The 12,635-nt window shown below is 49.7% G+C and overlaps 1 protein-coding gene across 1 annotated transcript in view; it reads right to left on the bottom strand.

Annotated features, from left to right (window-relative positions):
* Positions 1-516: 516 nt before the first annotated feature.
* The window catches only part of LOC308319534 (uncharacterized protein), a gene marked incomplete at its 3' end in the record, with an annotated part of 49,511 nt that continues 37,392 nt past the window's right edge, over positions 517-12,635 (bottom strand). The window contains exons 15-18 of the mRNA XM_080769639.1: positions 7,952-8,091; positions 6,119-6,544; positions 892-5,430; positions 517-765 (exon numbers count right to left, since the gene is read on the bottom strand). Of these exons, the coding sequence (XP_080625765.1) occupies positions 517-765; positions 892-5,430; positions 6,119-6,544; positions 7,952-8,091 (5,354 nt within the window). The remainder of the gene's footprint in view (positions 766-891; positions 5,431-6,118; positions 6,545-7,951; positions 8,092-12,635) is intronic.

Genomic DNA, 12,635 nt, shown 5'->3' with positions numbered 1-12,635 from the left:
TTTTCAGCAAAGAGATGTTGTGTACAGGGAAAGAACGTAAGAAGAGCAGACCAAGTATACCTACAGAGCCACAAAGGTGTTCACAAAGTATTGAGGGTTGTTAGTGGTTAAATGTCTGAAAACAGAAACCTCTTTATCAACCTATCTTCATATAATTGGTCCTCACTCATGTTTTAGAAACCTGAAACCTGTCATCCAGTGACATCTCTGAAAACACACATTAACAAAATGTAGTGGGGGTCCCTGCTTCATCTCTCTCTTAGCTAAGGGGGGTCCCTGCTTCATCTCTCTCTTAGCTAAGGGGGTCCCTGCTTCATCTCTCTCTTAGCTAAGGGGGTCCCTGCTTCATCTCTCTCTTAGCTAAGGGGTCCTTGGCCTGGAAAAAGACCCCTGCCCTATATACACTAAGAAATACAATCACGAAAAAACAACAAAATAAATCCCCTAACATACAATATCTAATACTATAAAATAAAAAAATCCAATAAAACTATAAAGCATTGGCGCAAGTGGCTGTTATTGTTGCTTGCATTTATCGGAAACCTTTTTCGGAGATTCTGGGCCCTTTTCCTTTTTGCTCTTCCTGAAATAGTTTCGAGGAGTACTGACGGGCTTTTCCGGAACGGGAGCGACACTGGCCTCCTCCTCCGCCTCCGCCACGGCCGCCGCCGCTCCCTCGCCACCCTGAGGCTCTGCTCCTGGCGCGGAGGAGACCGCAGACTCCTGCACCTCGGCTGCAGGAGAAACCTCCTCGGGAGGAGCAACCTCCTCTGAGGCGGGGGAGACCGCAGCCTCCTCCACCTCCGCTGCAGGAGAAACCTCCTCGGGAGGAGCAACCTCCTCTGAGGCGGGGGAGACCGCAGCCTCCTCCACCTCTGCTGGAGGAGCGACCTCCTCTGGAGGAGCGACCTCCTCAGCTGCAGCAACCTGCCCTGAGGCCTGCGGTGGTGGTTCCACGTCTGCAGCCTCTTCCGGGGCGCTCGCTGCTGCCTCTGTCTCCTCCGCGGAGCCCGCCTCTGGCGCCGTACTCTCAACCGCCGGAGGCTCCGGTTGGGGCGGCGAGGCCTGACCGCCGGCTGCCTCCGATGGGTCGGCTACTTGGCCGGACGCTACCGGAACGTCGCTGGCTCCTTTGTCCTCATCCGCCGGCGCTGCTTCTTCTTCTTCTTCTTTGGCCTCTTGGGTTGGCGTCATTTCTTCCACGGCGCTTGAGTCGGCAGCTGGAGGCGGAGCCACGTCCCCACCCTCTGGAGGCTGCTTCACCTGACCCGTGGCCACCTGAGCAGGTGTTTCTGCCGCGTCGGGCTCCTCCCCTTGCACCGGTTCCTCTGGTGTTTCAGCGACTTGTACAGTTTCTTCATCTCCGTTTGTCTCCGCTGCTTCAGTGACTTCTAGAGTTTCTTCGCCTTCATTTGTTTCCGCCGTTTCAGTGACTTCTGTCGGCTCCACGACTTCAGTCGTTTCCTCTACTTCTGTCACTGGTACAGTTTCTACTGCTTCTGTCACTGGTACAGTTTCCTCTATTTCTGGTACAATTTCCTCTACTTCGGTCACTGGTACAGTTTCTACTGCTTCTGTCACTGGTACAGTTTCTGCTGCTTCTGGTACAGTTTCTACTGCTTCTGTAACTGGTACAGTTTCCTCTGCTTCTGTCACTGGTACAGTTTCCTCTGCTTCTGTCACTGGTACAGTTTCCTCTGCTTCTGTCACTGGTACAGTTTCCTCTACTTCAGTCACTGGTACAGTTTCATCTGCTTCTGTCACTGGTACAGTTTCTGCTGCTTCTGTCACTGGTACAGTTTCCTCTGCTTCTGTCACTGGTACAGTTTCCTCTGCTTCTGTCACTGGTACAGTTTCTACTGCTTCTGTCACTGGTACAGTTTCTACTGCTTCTGTCACTGGTACAGTTTCCTCTGCTTCTGTAACTGGTACAGTTTCTACTGCTTCTGTCACTGGTACAGTTTCTACTGCTTCTGTAACTGGTACAGTTTCCTCTGCTTCTGTCACTGGTACAGTTTCTACTGCTTCTGTCACTGGTACAGTTTCCTCTGCTTCTGTCACTGGTACAGTTTCTACTGCTTCTGTCACTGGTACAGTTTCTACTGCTTCTGTAACTGGTACAGTTTCCTCTGCTTCTGTAACTGGTACAGTTTCTACTGCTTCTGTCACTGGTACAGTTTCTACTGCTTCTGTAACTGGTACAGTTTCCTCTGCTTCTGTCACTGGTACAGTTTCTACTGCTTCTGTCACTGGTACAGTTTCCTCTGCTTCTGTCACTGGTACAGTTTCTACTGCTTCTGTCACTGGTACAGTTTCCTCTGCTTCTGTCACTGGTACAGTTTCTACTGCTTCTGTCACTGGTACAGTTTCCTCTGCTTCTGTCACTGGTACAGTTTCCTCTACTTCTGTCACTGGTACAGTTTCCTCTGCTTCTGTCACTGGTACAGTTTCCTCTGCTTCTGTCACTGGTACAGTTTCCTCTGCTTCTGTCACTGGTACAGTTTCTACTGCTTCTGTAACTGGTACAGTTTCCTCTGCTTCTGTCACTGGTACAGTTTCCTCTGTTTCTGTCACTGGTACAGTTTCCTCTGCTTCTGGTACAGTTTCTGCTGCTTCTGTCACTGGTACAGTTTCCTCTGCTTCTGGTACAGTTTCTGCTGCTTCTGTCACTGGTACAGTTTCCTCTGCTTCTGTCACTGGTACAGTTTCTGCTGCTTCTGTCACTGGTACAGTTTCCTCTGCTTCTGGTACAGTTTCTGCTGCTTCTGTCACTGGTACAGTTTCTGCTGCTTCTGTCACTGGTACAGTTTCCTCTACTTCTGTCACTGGTACAGTTTCTGCTGCTTCTGTCACTGGTACAGTTTCCTCTATTTCTGGTACAATTTCTGCTGCTTCTGTCACTGGTACAGTTTCCTCTATTTCTGGTACAATTTCTGCTGCTTCTGTCACTGGTACAGTTTCCTCTATTTCTGGTACAATTTCTACTGCTTCTGTCACTGGTACAGTTTCCTCTTCTTCAGTTGTTTCTGCCGCTTCGGTCACCTGTGCTGTTTCGTCGCCAAGGGCCAGAGTTTCCTCCACCTTTTCTTCACCCGGAGCTGCAATGACTTCTGGCAGGAGGTCTAGAGCTGCAGTGACTTCTGGCAGGAGGTCTGATGGAGCTGCAGTGACTTCTGGCAGGAGGTCTGATGGAGCTGCAGTGACTTCTGGCAGGAGGTCTGGAGCTGCAGTGACTTCTGGCAGGAGTTCTGACGGAGCTGCAGTGACTTCTGGCAGGAGGTCTAGAGCTGCAGTGACTTCTGGCAGGAGGTCTGATGGAGCTGCAGTGACTTCTGGCAGGAGGTCTAGAGCTGCAGTGACTTCTGGCAGGAGGTCTGATGGAGCTGCAGTGACTTCTGGCAGGAGGTCTGCAGCTGCAGTGACTTCTGGCAGGAGGTCTGACGGAGCTGCAGTGACTTCTGGCAGGAGGTCTGATGGAGCTGCAGTGACTTCTGGCAGGAGGTCTGATGGAGCTGCAGTGACTTCTGGCAGGAGGTCTGCAGCTGCAGTGACTTCTGGCAGGAGGTCTGCAGCTGCAGTGACTTCTGGCAGGAGGTCTGAGGTGATTGCATCAGTGCTGAGGCCGGGGATGGTGAGCACCTCTGCCGGCACCTCGTTCACCTCTGCTTTTGGGGATGATTGCAGGAACACTTCGTCGGCCAGCTCAAAGAGAGGCGTTTGAGCCGTCTGCGCTAGATTTACCGCTACTACTGTCTCGGATGTGACTAGGTCGATCAGACCAGCCTTCTGAACGTCGAGGGTCTCGGGCTCGACTATGGAAATGATCTCTTCTACTTTCTTGCCTGATTCACTCTTGCCCTCAAACACCACTTTCCTAATAATCTCCTCATTTAAAACGGGTTTGACCATTTGCGCCCCAACACCAGCACCCACCACCCTGACCGGCCCTGCCCCAAACCCAGTGGTCGACCGCACCACCCCAGCTGTCGACGGCACCACCCCAGCTGTCGACTGCACGAACCCAGCCGTCGACCGCACCACCCCAGCTTGCGGCAGATTACTGTTAACTAAAATCGCGTTCCCTCCTCCCCCTCCCCCGATCGAAGTGTGTCCCGGCAGAACGCCATACACACTGCTCCGGGCTGCCGTGCCGTACGCCCCCTGAGGGGGAGCAGCCTCGCTAACCAGGATGCCACCTCCGGGCAAAGTGCCCCGAGGTGACACTGGGCTGGACAGCTGTGCTACGTCTATGCCCGCGGCCGTGTTCTGCACCAAGGTGTATTGAGGTGACACTGGGCTGGACAGCTGTGCTACGTCTATGCCCGTGGCCGTGTTCTGCACCAAGGTGTATTTACCGTCGGGGCCCGGCCCCTCTAGTCTGAAGCCACCCATGGACAAGGAGCCCGGGGACAAGCTTTGGCTCCCAGACATTGTCAGCAGCGTCGGGCTCAGTGGGCCGGCAGTGCTTTGGGCACCGGATAAGGAGCCCTGTGCCCAGCCTGAGGCCCCAGACAGGAGCATCATGGGGCTTGTGGGGCTCACAGCGCTGGCAGAGCCACCGTGGGAGCCTTGGACAAACATCCCGGAGGAGCCGGCGGTCCCTTGGGAGCCTTGGACAAACATCCCGGAGGAACCGGCGGTCCCGTTGACGAGAGTATACGTCATGCCCCCGAAGTCGAAGTTTGCTCCAGTGGAGCCGCCGCCACCGGCGCTCAGGAACATGGCGTTCTGAAGCTGCTGGGGCTGAATGACGTAGCGCATGGGCTGCATCATCGGGGAGGTGGTGTAGTAGATAGGCTGTTGCTGCGGCATTACAAAGGTCTGGCCAGCAGGCGGCGAGAGCGTAGCGGACTGACTGACGTTAGACGCAGACTGACTGGAGCTAAAAGCGGACTGGCCGAGGTTAGTGGAATTACTGACGTTAGTGTTACTGACGTTGGAAATGTTAGAAACGTTGGAAACTTTAGAGACGTTGGAGACTTTAGAGACGTTGGAAACTTTAGAGACGTTGGAAACATTAGAAACTTTAGAGACGTTGGTAACGGAGCTGGAGGGAGGTTTTGGAGGCGGGGCAGCCTTAACGGCGTTGGCGGAGGACTTCCTGACGTTGACGTTGCTGACGCTGCTGGAGGACATCCTGTTCGCACGCCTCGTCTCGACGGCGGCGCGCTCGACTCTGGGCCGCTCGACCACGCTCCTGGCGACGCGCTGCAGGTTGGGCGACCTTCGCGGCATCTCGGGCGACGGGAGTTTGACGGGAGAGCAGATCTCGGCCAGGCGCCTGAACTTGGGCCCCAGGTCGTCGAGGAACTGGAGGTCGTTCTCCGCCTCCAGGAGGCTGCAGCACCCCACCGAGCCAGCGGGGGAGCCCTGGCCCTCGAAGTCGTAGACCAGCAGGCTGTCCTTGACTGGCATGGCACACACTGCTTTCTGCATATATGAGAGAGAGAGAGAGAGAGAGAGGGAGAGAGGGATATGTTATGTTGGGCTGCCTGTTCATTTTGAACAAAATCATCCACATCAAAAGTTCCACATTAAGGTCCATTTATTTACAATATACCTGGGAGTAGTAGTCGTCGAGGAAAGCAACATGCTACGCTACGTCGCTACGTTACGACATACCTGGGAGTAGTAGTCATCGAGGAAGGCTACATGCTACGCTACGTCGCTACGTTAAGACATACCTGGGAGTAGTAGTCATCGAGGAAGGCTACATGCTACGCTACGTCGCTACGTTACGACATACCTGGGAGTAGTAGTCATTGAGGAAGGCTACATGCTATGCTACGTCGCTACGTTAAGACATACCTGGGAGTAGTAGTCATCGAGGAAGGCTACATGCTACGCTACGTCGCTACGTTACGACATACCTGGGAGTAGTAGTCATCGAGGAAGGCTACATGCTACGCTACGTCGCTACGTTAAGACATACCTGGGAGTAGTAGTCATCGAGGAAAGCCACATGCTACGCTACGTCGCTACGTTAAGACATACCTGGGAGTAGTAGTCATCGAGGAAGGCCACATGCTACGCTACGTCGCTACGTTACGACATACCTGGGAGTAGTAGTCATCGAGGAAGGCCACATGCTACGCTACGTCGCTACGTTACGACATACCTGGGAGTAGTAGTCGTCGAGGAAGGCGTCGGGCAGGGCGATCTCTTCGTACATGTCCATCTTCATGCCTCCCGGTCCGCCCTGTGGCGACGCGTATCTGCCGGAGGACTGCGCGGCGCCGCCCAGGAGGTACGGGTCCCTCGGGGAGAGCGACGGGGAGCTGTAGAACCCGTCCACGTCCGTCAGGCCCGGCTCGCCGCCGCCCATCCCCCCTCCTCCTCCTCCTCCTCCCCCTCCTCCCCCCATCATCATCATGGCGTCCTCGTACATCTCGTTGGACTCGGCCGTCTCCGTCTTGGAGAACTTGTAGGAACTCGAGGCGAAGCCTCCAGTTCCTTGGCCGCCGCTGACGTTCTTGGCCGCCACGGCGTTGACGTTCGCCCGCGTGGCGGCCAGCATGACGGGGGCGCTCATGAGAGGCACGTCCTGGAGAGAGAGAGAGAGGGGGAGAGAGAGATAGAGAGAGAGAGAGAGAGAGAGAGAGAGAGACAAACGAAGAGAAGATTGGTCAATTTTGTCGCAATTTTCAATTACGATTTAGGCATTTAGCAGACGCTCTTAATCCAGAGCGATTTACATTAAGCGAAAACAAAAAAAGCATGGGAATACATCACATAAAAACATTTATCATGAAACATGCGTAAGCTAAGAAAGTAACAGTGGAATATCTATATAATGAAACTATACATATAAACTATACATATATACTATACTATGCTATACATAATGTACTATGACGTGCTATGACTACATACAATGCAATTCTAGTGCTGTCTACATAACATGCTATAAGTCTGTATCAAATGCTATCTAAGGGGGGTCGCAGTGGCGGAAGAAGTACTGAGATATCCCAAACAGTGGGCCGGGACCCATTTGTGGGTCCCGGGTCAGTTTATTTTAGGTAACTCGAGTAATAATCCCATGTCTATTCCTACATATTGTTTTATGAAACAACAAACGACAAACGACAAAAATGTAAGAAATTCCATGAATAAATACAAATATATGGAATAATTTAAGTAGTGAAAATAAAAAGCATAACAAAATGTACAAGCTCACGGCCTGTCGCAATGCCCTTACCACTTATTCCTAAACTAATTTGCCTTTTTTTTCAATATTTTGAACTAGAAGATTTTACATTGACACGTTGTGAGCTTGTACTGTAGATCGGCTATTTGAACTTTTTTTTTTAAAGGTTTTTCAAAACGGTAAAAAGAAAATGCCAAATGAAGTTTAGGGATAATAAGGGGTAAGGGATGGCGCGAGATATAGGCAGTATAGCCCACAACAGGGACGTGCACACATACACATCAAAGGGTGCTTCAGCCCCTGCCCTTTTACCCATCTGTAAAACAACTGCCCTCTCCATGGACCAACGAATACAGCATTTATTAGGTGAAAGAAATGCAAATGCCACTCCTTTTCCGTGCCGTCTCCTGAACTTGAACACAGTATTTTGGCGTTGAACAAATGTTTAGAAATGAGATGCGGACAGGAGCTGGTTGCCACTTGGACACCGGACGTATAACTAGGACTACAAAATGTCGTCGGACTTAACCCATTCTGACTGGGAACCCATTTTGGTGTTGGCATCATGTCGTGCTTTATCTATTGAAAAATAGCAGATCTACAAGCTCCTAGCGCGCCACCGAGTGGCGCGCTAGGAGCTTGTAGGTCTGCTATTTTTTGAAAAATCGAAGAGCGACTGACATTTTTTAGAATCTGATCTCAGGTCAGAATGGGTTAATCAGACCAGTGTGTGTCCAGTGGGAAACCTCGTGTGAATCTGATCTCAGGTCAGAATGGGTTAAACACAGAATACTATAAGCTCACCCGGTCCTCTCCTTTGCCCTCGGTGTGGTAGGAGATCAGGTGTTCCTCCATCGTTCCGTCAAACGCCAGGGCGGTGAACTGGTCGGCGAAGACGGCGCCCGCTCCGCCGCACTGACAGAACAGCAACAAGAACGGGACGACTGCAGAACGAGACACGTCACATGATACAGGTCAGTCTCCATCACATGATACAGGTCAGTCTCCATCACACGATACAGGTCAGTTCCCCATCACATGATACAGGTCAGTCTCCATCACATGATACAGGTCAGTCTCCATCACACGATACAGGTCAGTCTCCATCACACGATACAGGTCAGTTCCCCATCACATGATACAGGTCAGTTCCCCCATCACATGATACAGGTCAGTTCCCCCATCACATGATACAGGTCAGTCTACATCACATGATACAGGTCAGTCTCCATCACATGATACAGGTCAGTCTCCATCACATGATACAGGTCAGTCTCCATCACATGATACAGGTCAGTCTCCATCACATGATACAGGTCAGTCTCCATCACATGATACAGGTCAGTCTACATCACATGATACAGGTCAGTCTCTATCACATGATACAGGTCAGTCTCCATCACATGATACAGGTCAGTCTCCATCACATGATACAGGTCAGTCTACATCACATGATACAGGTCAGTCTCCATCACATGATACAGGTCAGTCTCCATCACATGATACAGGTCAGTCTCCATCACATGATACAGGTCAGTCTCCATCACATGATACAGGTCAGTTCCTCCATCACATGATACAGGTCAGTCTACATCACATGATACAGGTCAGTCTCCATCACATGATACAGGTCAGTCTACATCACATGATACAGGTCAGTCTCCATCACATGATACAGGTCAGTTCCTCCATCACATGATACAGGTCAGTCTCCATCACATGATACAGGTCAGTCTCCATCACATGATACAGGTCAGTCTCCATCACATGATACAGGTCAGTCTCCATCACATGATACAGGTCAGTCTCCATCACATGATACAGGTCAGTTCCCCCATCACATGATACAGGTCAGTTCCTCCATCACATGATACAGGTCAGTCTACATCACATGATACAGGTCAGTTCCCCCATCACATGATACAGGTCAGTCTACATCACATGATACAGGTCAGTCTCCATCACATGATACAGGTCAGTCTCCATCACATGATACAGGTCAGTCTCCATCACATGATACAGGTCAGTCTCCATCACATGATACAGGTCAGTCTACATCACATGATACAGGTCAGTCTCCATCACATGATACAGGTCAGTCTCCATCACATGATACAGGTCAGTTCCCCCATCACATGATACAGGTCAGTTCCTCCATCACATGATACAGGTCAGTCTCCATCACATGATACAGGTCAGTCTCCATCACATGATACAGGTCAGTCTCCATCACATGATACAGGTCAGTCTCCATCACATGATACAGGTCAGTCTACATCACATGATACAGGTCAGTCTCCATCACATGATACAGGTCAGTCTCCATCACATGATACAGGTCAGTCTACATCACATGATACAGGTCAGTCTTTATCACATGATACAGGTCAGTCTCCATCACATGATACAGGTCAGTCTACATCACATGATACAGGTCAGTCTCCATCACATGATACAGGTCAGTCTCCATCACATGATACAGGTCAGTTCCCCCATCACATGATACAGGTCAGTCTCCATCACATGATACAGGTCAGTCTCCATCACACGATACAGGTCAGTCTACATCACATGATACAGGTCAGTTCCTCCATCACATGATACAGGTCAGTCTCCATCACATGATACAGGTCAGTTCCCCCATCACATGATACAGGTCAGTCTCCATCACATGATACAGGTCAGTCTCCATCACATGATACAGGTCAGTCTCCATCACATGATACAGGTCAGTCTCCATCACACGATACAGGTCAGTCTACATCACATGATACAGGTCAGTCCCCATCACATGATACAGGTCAGTCTCCATCACATGATACAGGTCAGTCTCCATCACATGATACAGGTCAGTCTCCATCACATGATACAGGTCAGTCTCCATCACACGATACAGGTCAGTTCCCCCATCACATGATACAGGTCAGTCTCCATCACATGATACAGGTCAGTCTCCATCACATGATACAGGTCAGTCTCCATCACATGATACAGGTCAGTCTCCATCACATGATACAGGTCAGTCTCCATCACATGATACAGGTCAGTCTCCATCACATGATACAGGTCAGTCTCCATCACATGATACAGGTCAGTCTCCATCACATGATACAGGTCAGTCTCCATCACATGATACAGGTCAGTCTCCATCACACGATACAGGTCAGTTCCCCCATCACATGATACAGGTCAGTTCCTCCATCACATGATACAGGTCAGTTCCTCCATCACATGATACAGGTCAGTCTCCATCACATGATACAGGTCAGTCTCCATCACATGATACAGGTCAGTTCCTCCATCACATGATACAGGTCAGTCTCCATCACATGATACAGGTCAGTCTCCATCACATGATACAGGTCAGTCTCCATCACATGATACAGGTCAGTCTCCATCACATGATACAGGTCAGTCTCCATCACATGATACAGGTCAGTCTCCATCACATGATACAGGTCAGTCTCCATCACACGATACAGGTCAGTCTCCATCACATGATACAGGTCAGTCTCCATCACATGATACAGGTCAGTCTCCATCACATGATACAGGTCAGTCTCCATCACATGATACAGGTCAGTCTCCATCACATGATACAGGTCAGTCTCCATCACATGATACAGGTCAGTCTCCATCACATGATACAGGTCAGTCTCCATCACATGATACAGGTCAGTCTCCATCACATGATACAGGTCAGTCTACATCACATGATACAGGTCAGTTCCCCCATCACATGATACAGGTCAGTCTCCATCACATGATACAGGTCAGTCTACATCACATGATACAGGTCAGTTCCCCCATCACATGATACAGGTCAGTCTCCATCACATGATACAGGTCAGTCTACATCACATGATACAGGTCAGTTCCCCCATCACATGATACAGGTCAGTCTCCATCACATGATACAGGTCAGTCTCCATCACATGATACAGGTCAGTTCCTCCATCACATGATACAGGTCAGTCTACATCACATGATACAGGTCAGTTCCCCCATCACATGATACAGGTCAGTTCCCCCATCACATGATACAGGTCAGTTCCCCCATCACATGATACAGGTCAGTTCCTCCATCACATGATACAGGTCAGTCTCCATCACATGATACAGGTCAGTTCCTCCATCACATGATACAGGTCAGTCTACATCACATGATACAGGTCAGTCTCCATCACATGATACAGGTCAGTTCCTCCATCACATGATACAGGTCAGTCTCCATCACACGATACAGGTCAGTCTCCATCACATGATACAGGTCAGTCTCCATCACATGATACAGGTCAGTCTCCATCACATGATACAGGTCAGTCTCCATCACATGATACAGGTCAGTCTCCATCACATGATACAGGTCAGTCTCCATCACATGATACAGGTCAGTCTCCATCACATGATACAGGTCAGTCTCCATCACATGATACAGGTCAGTCTCCATCACATGATACAGGTCAGTCTACATCACATGATACAGGTCAGTCTCCATCACATGATACAGGTCAGTCTCCATCACATGATACAGGTCAGTTCCTCCATCACATGATACAGGTCAGTCTCCATCACATGATACAGGTCAGTCTCTATCACATGATACAGGTCAGTCTCCATCACATGATACAGGTCAGTCTCCATCACATGATACAGGTCAGTCTCCATCACATGATACAGGTCAGTTCCTCCATCACATGATACAGGTCAGTCTCCATCACATGATACAGGTCAGTCTACATCACATGATACAGGTCAGTCTCCATCACATGATACAGGTCAGTCTCCATCACATGATACAGGTCAGTCTCCATCACATGATACAGGTCAGTCTACATCACATGATACAGGTCAGTCTCCATCACATGATACAGGTCAGTTCCTCCATCACATGATACAGGTCAGTCTCCATCACATGATACAGGTCAGTCTCCATCACATGATACAGGTCAGTCTACATCACATGATACAGGTCAGTTCCCCCATCACATGATACAGGTCAGTCTCCATCACATGATACAGGTCAGTTCCTCCATCACATGATACAGGTCAGTCTCCATCACATGATACAGGTCAGTTCCCCGGGGGGGGGGGGGGGTCGTGAAAAGTGAGATGAAAGTGTTTGAGAACGACTGACATATAGAAAAACTGCTTTTTCAAGAAAACAGTCAGGATTTAGACGACATTTGCAGAAGCGTTCCCAGGTCTTTCCCAGCTCTATAACAAAAATAAAAAAATAAAAACACCTAAAATATTTTATTTTATTTCAAGAGCAGTTCCAAATTAGTGAAAGATTTATGAAAGAAATATAATATCTTAAGGTGTTTTTATTTTTTAATTTGAGTAATAGGGGGCAAGTATAATGTTTTAAGGCATATATTTTTCTTCTTATTAGCCTGCAGGAAGCCCATACCCGAGGTGGGGGTTGGCGATAGGGCCTTTCTGTGTGGAGTTTGCATGTTCTCCCCGTGTCCCCTAGGGTAGGTAT

The sequence above is a fragment of the Protomyctophum bolini genome, assembly GCF_963924005.1.
Source record: "Protomyctophum bolini genome assembly, chromosome: 8".
NCBI classification, from domain to species: Eukaryota; Metazoa; Chordata; class Actinopteri; order Myctophiformes; family Myctophidae; genus Protomyctophum; species Protomyctophum bolini.
Note: the sequence above shows the minus strand (reverse complement) of the source record. Positions and strands in the feature narration are given on the sequence as shown.